This window comes from Nothobranchius furzeri, chromosome 1 (assembly GCF_043380555.1).
Source record: "Nothobranchius furzeri strain GRZ-AD chromosome 1, NfurGRZ-RIMD1, whole genome shotgun sequence".
In the NCBI taxonomy this organism is placed as follows: Eukaryota; Metazoa; Chordata; class Actinopteri; order Cyprinodontiformes; family Nothobranchiidae; genus Nothobranchius; species Nothobranchius furzeri.
Window position 1 is genome coordinate 38,161,503 of NC_091741.1, and position 13,192 is coordinate 38,174,694.

At 46.3% G+C, this 13,192-nt stretch overlaps 1 protein-coding gene across 5 annotated transcripts; it reads left to right on the plus strand.

Moving 5' to 3' along the window:
- The first annotated feature begins 794 nt into the window (after window positions 1-794).
- On the plus strand, window positions 795-12,924 carry rab3ip (RAB3A interacting protein (rabin3)). 5 transcript variants are annotated; one of them, XM_070546606.1, is made up of 14 exons: window positions 795-929; window positions 4,029-4,102; window positions 5,053-5,169; window positions 5,243-5,409; window positions 5,486-5,645; window positions 5,895-5,990; window positions 7,117-7,194; window positions 8,737-8,949; window positions 9,024-9,152; window positions 9,408-9,520; window positions 9,611-9,634; window positions 9,785-9,884; window positions 10,148-10,217; window positions 12,664-12,924. In XM_070546606.1, exons 3-14 carry the CDS (start codon window positions 5,080-5,082, stop codon window positions 12,744-12,746), a joined length of 1,323 nt encoding a protein of 440 aa, XP_070402707.1. In that variant the 5' UTR covers window positions 795-929; window positions 4,029-4,102; window positions 5,053-5,079; the 3' UTR covers window positions 12,747-12,924. The 5 variants fall into 5 exon arrangements, with proteins under 5 accessions (XP_070402707.1, XP_070402683.1, XP_070402743.1 ...); XM_070546582.1 differs by having other exon boundaries at window positions 9,408-9,634; XM_070546642.1 differs by lacking the exon at window positions 9,611-9,634.
- Window positions 12,925-13,192: the final 268 nt, after the last annotated feature.

Genomic DNA, 13,192 nt, shown 5'->3' on the forward strand with positions numbered 1-13,192 from the left:
CTAATAATTATGCACACCTGATATAGGGTGTTGATGTCATTAGACCACACCCCTTCTCATTACAGAGATGCACATCACCTAATATGCTTAACTGGTAGTAGGCTTTCGAGCCTATACAGCTTGGAGTCAGACAACATGCATGAAGAGGATGATGTGGACAAAATACTCATTTGTCTAATAATTCTGCACTCCCTGTATAATAAATAAAAGTATCATAAAATAGATAATGGATACATAACAATAGCATAACAATACATAAAACGCAAACACTTGTTTCAAACTAACATTAAGCTTTATGAAAAAATATTTTTAAGACGTTTTAATTTGAAACATCAAATTAATAAATTGCCCCCCCCCCCCCAAAAAGGAGATAATATGAGTTTGACATTTTAATTGGAAATTTGCATTTATTAGTTTGTGTTTAGCGCCCTCTACTGGGCAAATATAATACAACTCTGTAGTTTTTGGCGCCCTCTGCCACCTGCGTGCTGTTTAATTGGACTTCTGGAGGAAAATGTTGGGAAAACACCAATGTTTATGATTTACTTTGAAAAATAAATATATTTATATTAAAATTAAAGGCTTCACGTAAATGTATAAAAAATTGTGCAAAGAACGCTTATCCGTAGGACGTTTAATGTTTTCATGTGTGCTTTATTTTATGTTTTAATGTCATTATGGTAGTTGTTTCTGCAGACTGCTTTGAAGAGCTTTAAACGCTGGAGTGCAGTGCGAAGTCAAACCGGATTGGATTGCTGCCTTCATGTACAGTCGTGCAATTTCCCAGTGTTCCCTGAACGCGTCTCTCGTCAGGCTCTGCGTCAGCCAGTCGCTCCGGTGTGTTTGATTGTTTGTTTTTATTTGTTTGTTTGTTGGGCTCATTCGGCACGTCTCTGGGGCGCAGGTCCATCGGTACGGATGTCCACACGGTGAGTCCACCGCAGACGTTTCCCGTTAATCTGGTCGTTTTTTAGCCCGGTTGAGCGGACTAGTTTAGCCCGCTAGCTCCGATCATTTGTACTCATTATTGGATAATGTAGCTTTGTGTTTTTGCTTTCCACAAACAAAGTGGGTAAACACTCATGTTGTCAGTGTTTATGCATATTTTCTACAATCGTCTCGCGATGAGACGTTATTTCCGTGCATGTTTGATGCGTTTGGTGTCAGATAGCCGCGGCTAGCTTACCAATACCAGCTGTTAGCTTGTCTGCTAACACCTAGGATCACCTGAAACAGGTGAGTTTGTGCCTATAAAACACGCTCTGATTCCGCCACACGAGCTGCACTTTAACCCTGAGAACGGTGACATTACAGGTAGCTCCACTATTAACCATTTTAAGACCCAGAGAGGCTGTTTGTTGCAGATCGTTTTACGATAAAATGATCAAAATACTAAGAACCTAATGCAAGAATTTACTTATGTAATAGGAATAATGGTGTTTGTCAATTTTCCAGGAAACAAATCTCAACCTGGTTTCCAGTCACAACAACAGTAATTTATGGATTTGATTATTTTGCAAATTAGATATAAAACCAGCTGGTTGTTGGGTAGGGTTAAGGTTAGGGATAGGAGTTAATCTGAATTTATTTATTTATTGATTATTTTATGGGGTAATTTAATGTTAAGTCAGTTTATTTAAAACATATTAGATTAGATTTTCTATCATTTTCCTTTACATTAACATGTACATTTATATTATCTAAAATAGTTGCAATCAAACAAAAATAAGTTTTTGAAAGATAAGGACGCCGGCTGTGAGATAAAAGTGTAAAAGGTAACTCTGGGGACTGGATCGGTATGCAGACGTGTCTCATTCGCACACATTGGTGCTTTTTTCGCACTGTGAGTGCTCCAGCCATCTTCTTCTTTCAACTTTGATTGTTCACTGACTGCTGCGCTCCGATTAGTGAGCGCATGATGTGCAGAAGGGTTTGCTTTTGAAACAAAAATACATTTTCTATGCTGGAAGCTAAATTAAAATAACTATCAGCTGAGCAGTAAAACTCTGTGTCCTGGTAACTCAGTGGATCTGAAACCTCAAACCTGCTACTTTCCTCCCTGTAAAGCTGTTCGATGCAACAATTTCTGCTGAGTAACATAAAACTTACAACACAAAGTAAAACGAGTCGTACTCGGCCAACTTCTTCCTTTGGTTTGTGATCTGATGCAGATGCAGAATGTCCCTTTGGTTTTGAGTTCCTCGACATTATTTGTGTTTTGTTTTTAGCCATTCGAGGTTCAGCAGCTCATGCTTTGGATCTTTGCTGAACAGGAGCATCAATCGGCCTCCAGGGCCGCCGTCACGTCTGCCTATCTGATGCAGTGTCTCCCACCTGCCTCTGGGTGCCATGATGAGGAGATAATTGGTGTTTGAGCTCACCTGGAGGTCAGAATGTTCTGGCTGATCAGACTATGAAATATTAAAAACACAAACGGTAAAAGCAGCAAGGCTTTAAGTCCTGCTGAAGCAGATTAAAACGGAAACTCGTCCGCTGCAGGCGGAAGGCAGCAGGTGAATGTTCTGCTCCATCAGTGGAACCCTGGTGGAACCCAGCGTTCTTCCTGTGTGGAACAAAGACTTTGTGTTGTGTGAACGTGAGCTGTTTCCACGTCAGTTTGGGACGACAGAACCCATATGTAGTAACTCGGGTCGGCCAGAGGAACTGGATCTGTGATCAGCATCCATCATCGTGTCGGGTTACCACCAGCTCTCCAGGACTGGTTTCCATGGAGACCCGCTGTGGGAGATAGGTTGGCTTGATGCCGGTGGGTTTTCACCTGGCTTTGGTTCATCGTTTTAGGTTCTGAGCTACGAAATGAAACCGTTTGGCGTTGACGAGACCTGCATGTGTGTTTGTGTCACCATGGAAGGGATTCTGGGTTAAAGGTCATCGTTTCTAATTCATATCATAGAAGACGTACGCTTTTATTTACATTTTGTTTTCCGTTCTAAAGTCCCTCCTACTCAGATTAGGATTATGAGACTGGATTTTATTTGCTGAGTATGTAAACGGAGCCTTGGGCTGCAGAAAACGCCTGGTGGCACTGTTGCCTCGTAGCAAGAAGGTTGTAGGTTCAAACCCCGCCTGTGGCCTTTCTGGAGTTGGCATGTTCTCCTCATGCATGTGTGTGTTTTCTCCCACGGATAACACACACACACATCAGCTGGATTGACTGCACTATGATCTGCATCCTCTGAAATTCGCTCTGGATAAAAGTCTCTGCCAAATAAAAGAACATTAAGAAAAAACTGGGTGAGAAGAGAAGGAAGGTCCAGCTCAGTAGAACTGGAACGATCAACAAAACAACAATTCAACCTCCTTCTGGGTTGTTTTCTAGACTTGAGACACGCGTTTCTGTCCCTCCTGTCCTCATGAGTCTGATTTAGATTCTTGGGTCCATCTGAAGAATCCGTCAGTTTGAAAACATTCATCTAAACCTGCGGTTTATAAAAAAAAAACGTGTATTTTGTTTGACTTGATGTTGGGGAGCAGGCAACGAGGCTCCGACAGCCTGATGCTCTTCAGCTGTAAGCGGGTGTGAATGTGCTGAGTGGGCAGAAGGTGAGCTGGTGTTTACACGCACAGATGGATCTGGATTGATCCAAATATTCGTTCCACAGACGAGTGAAAAACGCAGCCGTCAGGAAGCACTTAAAGACTCCATTAATCAAGTAACGCAGCAGCAGCCTGAGAGACGAAACGCAGGGCAGAGACACCGCACCCAGCTTCCTTCCCGCTGGTTTTCTAAGCTACAATAAAAGTTTATTATGAAAAGTTTGGGTTAAACTGTGATGACCAGGATGTGGTTCCTCTTCAGGGTTTAGCCATGACTCGGCACCTTTAACGGGCCGGGTCTGCTGGACGGCCACATTAGTGATGCTAACAGAAGCCATGAGAGCTGTGGTCCGGTTCTGTTCCGTGGACCGTCTGAGGGCTAAGAGGGTTTGATCTCTACCAGAACTTTCCTCAGGTTCAGCTGTTCTATTAATGACACCTGACGAAAGTGACTCCTCTCCTTGTTCCAGGTGAGTCACCTGTCCCGAGTCAGCTGTTTACCTGAAACCAGAGCCTGCTGGCATCTCCATCCACCACGACTATGGTACACACACACACACACGCACACGCACACACACACACGCACACACGGATTTCCTAAGTGTCTGTTTCAGAGCTTCATTTAGATGTGGTTTAGATGTTTGAGTTTAACTCCTGATCACAGCTGCAGCTGTTCAGAAGAGCTGCTGCTCACTGAAGGTAACGTCTGGTGAAGAGGTGCTCTGGTCACGGGAGCAGGCCTTGAGATGATCGATCAGGAATGAATGAATAGATGGAGAGATGAGCGTTGAATGGATGGATGGATGGATGGATAGATGGAGAGATGATGGATGGACAGATAGATGGATGATGAATGAATGAATGAATGGAGAGATGAGCATTGAATGGATGGATGAATTGATAAATAGATGGATGATGGAGAGATGATGGATGGATGAATGGATAGATGGATTGATAAATAGATGGAAGATGGATGGATGCTGGATGGACAGATATATGGATGATGAATGAATGAATGAATGGAGAGATGAGCATTGAATGGATGGATGAATTGATAAATAGATGGATGATGGAGAGATGATGGATGGATGAATGGATAGATGGATTGATAAATAGATGGAAGATGGATGGATGCTGGATGGACACTGGATAATGAATGAATGAATGGAGAGATGAGCATTGAATGGATAGATGAATTGATAAATAGATGGAAGATGGATGGATGATGGATGGACAGATAGATGGATGAGGAATGAATGAATGGAGAGATGAGCGTTGAATGGATAGATGAATTGATAAATAGATGGAGAGATGATGGATGGATGGACAGATAGATGGATGATGAATGAATGAATGAATGAATGGAGAGATGAGCGTTGGATGGATGTATGGATCGATAAATAGATTGATGATGGATAGAGGATGGGTGAGGAATGGGTGATGGACAGATAGATGAATGGATGAATCGGCTGATGCCGTCTCTGCGTTCTACAGAGTGGATGATGTTGGAGATCGGCTGCTATGGCCTGCAGCGGCGGTCAGAGCAACGCTGAGACTCTGGAGGGCTTCCATGAGGTGAACTTGGCCTCGCCCACCACACCCGACCTTCAGGTAGGTGATGAAGACCTGCTCCAGCCTCACCCTGGACCGTTTTCACTCGAGCTTTTCTTGTGTTGTTCTGTAGAACCAAGCTGAGCAGCGTCCCCCGTCCTGTCACGGTGCCCCGCCCACCACCTTGTACCGGACTCATTCCCTGGGCCCGCCCCCTGCTGGCCTCCCCACCTCCCTGCGTGCAGACCAGCTCCCCACACAGCCGGTGTACTCCACGCCACGGCACAGCCACAATGGGAGGTAAGCAGACCAGCAGTCGCCCCGGCGCATCCCTGAGTTCTGAACAGTAATCCGACCCACTGGTTCTTGTTCCCAGTGTGCCGGGCCTGGAGGCGGAGTCAGCCGAGGGAAAGGAAGATGGCGAGGTGTGCAGCGCTCTCAGCGACAGCCTGTCGAGGCTCCGCAGCCCGTCGGTGATGGAGGTCAGAGAGAAAGGATACGAGCGACTGAAGGAGGAACTGATGAAAGCTCAGAAGGTAGGAGGAGTGTAAACGCACGACGAGTCGCAGCTAGGTCCGGTCTTCCCAAAATTGTGGTCAGGTGTGTGTGTGTGTGTGTCATCACTTCAGTGACATTCATAATTTAAATATCGTTTCCATTTCAGATTTTTTTCATTTGACATTTTTTACGTGACTGATCTCAGTTCATCTTTTGATTTGTTATGTTGTCATTTTTACCTGCATGTGTTTACTTTGTGTGTGTGTGTGTGTGTGTGTGTGTGTAAGGAGCTACTGTTGAAGGATGAGGAGTGTGAGAGGTTGTCTAAAGTCAGAGACCAGCTCAGCCTGGAGCTGGAGGAGCTCACCGCCAGTCTCTTCCAGGTCGGTCCACCTCCATCTGTCTGTCCTCTCGTCTCCTACTTCCTGCTTCCTGTTTCCTCCGTAAGCTGCGGTCGTACAGAGACTGGACAGAAACATTTGACAGATTTATGTAAAGAGAAGAGGAAACTCTTCCGTCTCTTTTTGTCCGTGTTCTGGCTCCAAATTCAATGTTTTATTCCTCCTTTTAGGACCAGACAGAATCTGTTAAACTGGATCTACTCTTTCTTTGAGCTCTGACTGAGGAGGTTTAAGCCTCTAATCCTGAACATTATGAGAGGCTCCATAGGATGATGCAGTCTGATTACCACCCATGATGGATAAAATGTTCAGTTTAAATAGAAGAAAACCAGTCAGGCCTTAAAGATGGAGCATCGTGGTCAGTACCTACAGGTGGAAAGGGCCTGCTCGTTTCTTTATTACTGTTAGGTCATTATGGAATTACTTAATAAAATATCATACAGTTGTTTTAATAACGTTAGGCAACAGGATTTCAGGGTCTTTAGCTGGAGACGTGACAGTGTGAGAAAACGTGTGAATTAGGTTTTCACTCAGCTGGTTGTGGTGATGATGGTTAGCAACAAGGCTCTTTAATCCGGTTGTTCTGGATTTCGTCTCCAACTCTTCCCAAAGTTGTCCCAGGTTTACACTCCTGGAGTGTAATCTGAGCCGAGTCTGCTGCAGGGTTCTGCTGCTCACCAGAGAACACGGAGAACCCTCGAGAACGTTTCAGAGACTCCCTCGTGAGGCTGTTGGTGTTGGTGGCCAGGGGTCATGACCCGGTGAGACCCTGAGTTTAGGAACAGGAACAAGCCCGTCAGAACCTGAGAGAGACTCTACGGATGTTAAAAGTTGTTTCAGGAGCACGAATACGACATTTTGATGGATTCAGATTCCGTTTTGGAACAAAGAATCAAATCGTCTGTCGGCCGCATCGCCTCCGTCTTCTCGTCTCTGACCTTTTTCTCTCCGAAGGTGTTGGGACCTTTGTGTTTGTGAGATTTTCCTGTTGTGATGCGTTGTGAGTTCCTTTAAACACCCCGAGCTCAGAGTCCACACACACACACACACACACACACACACACACACACACACACACACCTGTAGAAACGCCATGTCTGTTTTCCAGGAGGCTCACAAGATGGTGAGAGAAGCAAACATCAAGCAGGCGACTGCCGAAAAACAGCTGAAGGAGGCTCTGGGAAAGGTGATGAGCAGCACACACACATACATACAAAGACACGCACACACACACACACACACTCACACATACGCACACACACATCTAATATCTGTTGTGAGGTCTGCACACATGCACATACACTCGTGCAGTCACACACACACGTACACACAGACACCCACTTACATACACGCATACACGCACACACGTGGGGCGACGGTGGCACAGGAGTTAAGAGCTCGCCCAGTAATCGGAAGGCTGCAGGTTCGAGTCCTGCTCAGTCTGTCGCTGTCGTTGTGTCCTTGGGCAAGACACTTAACCCACGTTGCCTGCTGGTGGTGGTCAGAGGGACCGGTGGCGTCAGTGCTCGGCAGCCTCGCCTCTGTCAGTGCGCCCCAGAGCAGCTGTAGCTACGTTGTAGCTCATCCCCACCAGCGTGTGAATGTGTGTGTGAATGGGTGAATGACCGATTGTGTTGTAAAGCGCCTTGGGGGGTTCCAGGACTCTAGAAGGCGCTATATCAAATACAGGTCATTTATCATTTACATAAAGACACACACACACACACACACACACACACACACACACACACACACACACACACACACACACACACACACACACACACACACACACACACACACACACACACTCATCTAGTATCTGTTGTGAGGACTGTATTTGACTTCCATTCATTTTAGTGACTGGATTGTACCCTAACCCGTAACCCAAACTAGACCTAACGAGTAGAGCTCTGCAACATTGTCCCAAAGTGAGGATCAGCAAAATGTCCTCAGTTTGGTACTAATTGATTAAAAAATGAATGGATTCTTGCTTTGAAGGCCAATAACAGTAATTAACATTTCTCACCTGTTGATTCTGGTTTATGTCAGAAACATGAATAATATAATGTTTGAGTTTCAGGTTGATTAAGCTGGTCCTGCTGGCCGATTCCGATCAGCACCAACTTTAGTTTATTTCAACATTTTAGCGTTGACAAAAAAACGTTTGTTGACCTAAATTAGAAGAAATCACAGATGTTTACTTTTCTTGTCTGAGTCTCAGAAGCGTTGCCGTCGTCTTTCTGCAGCGTTTGTATCGATCCGCTCGTGTTTCTACAGCTGATGTCCATCTGTAAAATCTACGAGTCTCGTGTATTTGAACGTAGTTTTTGCAGCATGTTAAACTTTCCTTCCTGGATCAGAATAAAGCTTAATCTGCTAAAAATAAACTGAAACCTTTCAGGTTAATAAACTTGACAGCCAAAATAAAAAGAGATGAACCCAAAAACCTGTGATGAGAATCGGCTCAAAAGACCTGAAATATCAGGTTTTTGTTCAAATGCACCCGGGTTTTGGAGTCCTCGTCTCCGAACCCTCGCCCCTAAATCGTGCCGTGGACGTTTTTCCTTCCGGAATCAGACGTTTAAAACAAGAATTCTGTTGATCCTGGCTCTTTGGGACAAATCAGAAATCGGTCTCAAAACCAGTATCGGTGCATTTGTGACATGAAGGCAAACCACTTGTTACTGTATTAGGTCTGATACTGTTGGTGATCTCCTGTCATCAGATTGACGTCCTCCAGGCTGAGGTCCAGGCCCTGAAGACACTGGTGCTGTCCTCCCCCACCTCCCCCGTGGCTGACCTCCCCTCTGCAGTGGGGGGAGGAGTTAAAACTCCCTTTAAAAAGGGCCACAGCCGGAACAAGAGCACATCCTCCGCCATTCTGGGGACACAGCCCGACCCGTCGGCCACGCAGCCCATCGTCCGGGAGTGTCGGGAGGTGGGCGTGTCTCCGGCAGTCCTCCTCAGGCAGACGGCTCGGTGCGGACTAATCTCTGGTGTTTACTGTCGCAGGTGGACAGTCAGCTGTTCAGTGAGTTCAAAGTGTGGAAGGAGGAGCCGACGCTGGAGCGGAGCTGCAGCTTCCTGGACAGAGTTTACCGTGAAGACATCTACCCCTGCCTCGCCTTCAACAAGAGCGAGGTACGGAACGTCCTCATCGGGCTTCCCGCCCAGATCAGAACAACCCTGAGACCAGCAGATAGACGTACTTAAGTCCTTTACTTAGAAACAGGATGTATTTCTTCTTCTTGAACGGTGTACGGCAGACTGCCCTGTTGACTGGTTTCCATGGCGACGTGCGGCTCTGATTGGTCCCAGCGCTTTCCAGTTACTGTAGACACTGCCTCGGGACCCGGGGACTTTAGTCTGAGTCTTCTTTCTCTTCCTCTTCCTCAGCTGGGCTCGGCCATCCTGGAGGCCGTGGAGCAGAACACGCTCAGCGTGGAGCCGGTGGGTTTCCAGCCGCTGCCCGTGGTCAAAGCGTCGGCGGTGGAGTGTGGAGGACCAAAGTTAGAACCTACACACTCTCTCTCTCTCTCTCTCTCTCTCTCTTCCCTCCATCATCACGTTTCCATCTTCCCTTTAATTTCCTCCTTTAGTGGACGAAGAGCCGAGCTCGTCACGTAAGTCCGACGTTCAATAATCCTCGACCTGCCTGGCTTTTCCTAACTCCCCTTCAGCTCCTCCTCCTCCTCCTCCTCAGGAAGCACCATCCTCACCTCCTTTACTCCTCTCCCTCCGCTGTTGGAACTAAACTTTTGTCTCGTTGACAGAAAATGTGCCCTGAGCGGTCAGACCAAAACCTGTAAGCACAGAATCAAGTTTGGAGACTCGTCCAGCTATTACTACGTGTCTCCGTTCTGCAGATACAGAGTGAGTGGGTCTCGCAAACATCTGGACGACGAGTCCAGATGTTCACACCATCGGTCGGGGAGATGGAGCTAAAAAAGAAACGCAAAATAGTTCAACCGATGTCTGCTCGTGTCGAGACGTTTACTGACTACGGGATAAAAGCTCGGCGTTTCTATTCCAGTTTAGAACTTAGTCAGCTCTGATTGGCTAGAAGGGTGATGATGTCATCGTCTAACAGGAGTTTTAGACAAACTGATGCAGGTTTTTGATTCTTTTATCTTTAGATCACAGCCGTGTGCAACTTCTTCACTTACATCCGTTACATCCACCAAGGACTCGTCAAGCAGCAGGATGGTGAGATGTACACACACACACACACACACACACACACACACACACACACACACACACACACACACACACGCTCATGTTCCCTCACTCACACGTTAGATGGGTCAGACCCGGTTTTAGGGGTGCAACAGATCATCACTGATGGATCTTTCTGCGGTTCGGCACGCACACGGTTTGCGGGTCGGCCACGTGGAGGACGGTGGGCTGCCTGCTGAGTCCAACGGAGAGACGCACACCGGTGGCCATGACGGAGGAGAGGAGCTTGAAAAACCACCTGCGTCCTTTAGATCACGTGTATGGGAGCATTTTGTCTCCACTGTAAAATACGACGACGATACGAACGGTGAAAATGATCCCGCGCCTCCAGTCTTAACGGCACCGCGCCGCACACACACCTCCGATCGCTGTGGAAGGATGGAGGGGTGGTGTGTGAAACATGCCTTGGACATAACAAACATGGCCGGACCTGTGATTGTTGTTGGGGACGACTCTGTAAAAGAGGGCAAAAGAAAAGTAAACGACATCCGAAAGGTGAGGAGAGGAGTGAAAGCTGGACACGAAGGGAGAGCGTGCCTAATGGGGCAAGCCGTTTTAACATTTAATCAGTAATCAGACCTCTCTGTAATTCCTGCTCAGTGTTGGGAGTAACGCCGTTTAAATATAACGGCGTTACTAACGGCGTTCTGTTTTAGGTAACGGAATAATCTAATTAATTACTTTTCCCACTGTTGCAACACCGTTACCGTTACTGGGGACGGAAGGTTGTGCGTTACTATGTGCTTGTCGAACGTTGAGCAACAGTGTGAAACTTTCCGACCGTCACACTTCAGCTGCAGCCTGGGAGAGAGAGGTGTCTGTAACGCACTTACAAACACGATGATGATTGGCCGGGTGGGCGGAGACCCTCAGAGTTCTCACTGTCTCAGTCGCTGCTGCTGGAGACTAGGGCTTCAACAACGAATCGATAAATTCGATGAAAATCGATTACTAAAAGCGTTGGCAACGAATTGAGTCATCGATTCGTTGTGTCGCACAACTCTTCCAAAAGCGCCCCCCCCCCTCCCGCCCGCCGTTGCCTGCAGACCAGAGCAAGTCAGATCAGCGTGAGGGAGAGCCGCAGATCAGCGTGAGGGAGAGCCGCAGATCAGCGCGAGGGAGAGCCGGTACCGGCAGATCAGCGCGAGGGAGAGCCGGTACCGGCAGATCAGCGCGAGGGAGAGCCGGTACCGGCAGATCAGCGCGAGGGAGAGCCGGTACCGGCAGATCAGCGCGAGGGAGAGCCTGCAGACTTGCGCTGCTGCGAACCGGTTCCGCAATGTTGCGCAGCGATCCAGGCAGCTGCTTCCAGCGCACGGTCCATTCTCAAAGTGGCAAAACCAAAAAACTATAATTAGCACACGATCGTTCTTGTCTGCACATGTTCTCTATTTTCTGTCTTATTTGTGCCTGAAGCTCGCTACTGCGGAGCTCATCACCTGTGCTGTGGTGATGAGCTCCGCACGCAGCATCGAAAACGCGCTTTGCGGTCAGGAGATCCCTTTGATCTGCTCAAAAGTAACTGATGAGGTGAAAAGGTAAGAATCCAGGCAACAGATTTTCTGGACAATTATGAGGAGATGCAGGAAGATGAGACAGACAGGACAGGAAAATAGTTAAATAAAAACAAGAAAACAAAACAAAGTGTTGAAAAGTAAAATGTAGGTAGATTTATCTCCACTACACGTTTTTACCTGTATAAAACAATAAGTTATACACATGTTATATTTATACATCTGATACAAGTCAGATCACCTTCAAAACTCAGTCACACCCAGGGCCGTTTCAAGACATTTTGGGGGCCAAGGCAAAATGAGTCGACATGGTCGGGACATAGAAGGGGGTGTGCGGCTAAATAAGTTTGGGAACCACTGGTCTAGATAAGTGTAATGTTCATGTTAGTAGTTCCTCCTGTTAAGTGCTTATTTACCGGTATTTAAATTATTCAGGTTTATAAAACACATTTTGACATACATTTTATTATGTTCCAGTCATTAGTCATTTATATTTCACTATTGTAGTCATTTATAGTAAATTAAGTTTAATTAACCCATTTTCTTGCATTCTATAATGAAAAAAGTAACCAAGTAGTTATTTTCTTGGTAATTAGTTACTTTTAAAAGCTTGTAACTGAGTTACTTTTTGACAAAGTAATTAGTAACTGTAACTAATTACTTTTTAAAAGTAACTTTCCCAACACTGCTCCTGCTTTTATAGCAAGTTGCAAACTGAGCAGAAATGTTGAACTACGTGTTCTAAATAAAGCGAGAGAGCAAAGCAATTCCCGCTGATTCAAAAACGATCCGATCCGTGACTGAAAACCGTGAAATGACCCGAGGGGTGAGGTTTTTGATCTGTCCGCTACCCGGTATCGTGGTTCTGCTGATGACCCGTGTTCTGTGTGTGTGTTCAGCTGAACAGATGTTCTGGGAGGTGACGCAGCTCCGCAGAGAGATGTCCGTCGCTAAACTTGGCTACTTCAAAGACCAGCTGTGAGCACGTCCAATCACAGCATTCTGACCAGAAGCCCCGCCCACCTCTGGTTCCCCTCCAGTTCGCCATTGTTTCTGGACCCACCCGGCACCTCCACCCTACCCCCCCTCCTGTGTGTGTGAAGGAAAACCTGAAAACACAAAACCGGATAGAAACTTCTGGTGTTTTTTTTTGGTCGTATCGGATCAGAGCCGCGCCGTTTCTGTTGGTTCTGGTGTTATTTAACGTCGTGACACTAGTTTATATGAAGGAAACGAACGAAGAAAGATGTTTTTGGCCTCTTGGTTTAAATTTAGTTTAAGTTTTAAAAACGGGTCATTTTGTTTTAGGAGAAATGGAAACCTAACCCCAAATTCTCAGCGAAGCAACAAGAAATGTACTAAATAATAATAGATTACATTTGACAGGGAAACATCTGGTTCCCACAACAGCTGGAAAACATCCGTTAC

Coding starts and splice junctions, on each gene's coding strand:
- rab3ip (XM_070546582.1), top strand. CDS start 5,080: ATGGCCTGCAGCGGCGGTCAGAGCAACGCTGAGACTCTGGAGGGCTTC. Junction 9,885..10,147: donor CTCCGTTCTGCAGATACAGA/GTGAGTGGGTCT, acceptor TTTTATCTTTAG/ATCACAGCCGTGTGCAACTT. Junction 10,218..12,663: donor ACTCGTCAAGCAGCAGGATG/GTGAGATGTACA, acceptor GTGTGTGTTCAG/CTGAACAGATGTTCTGGGAG.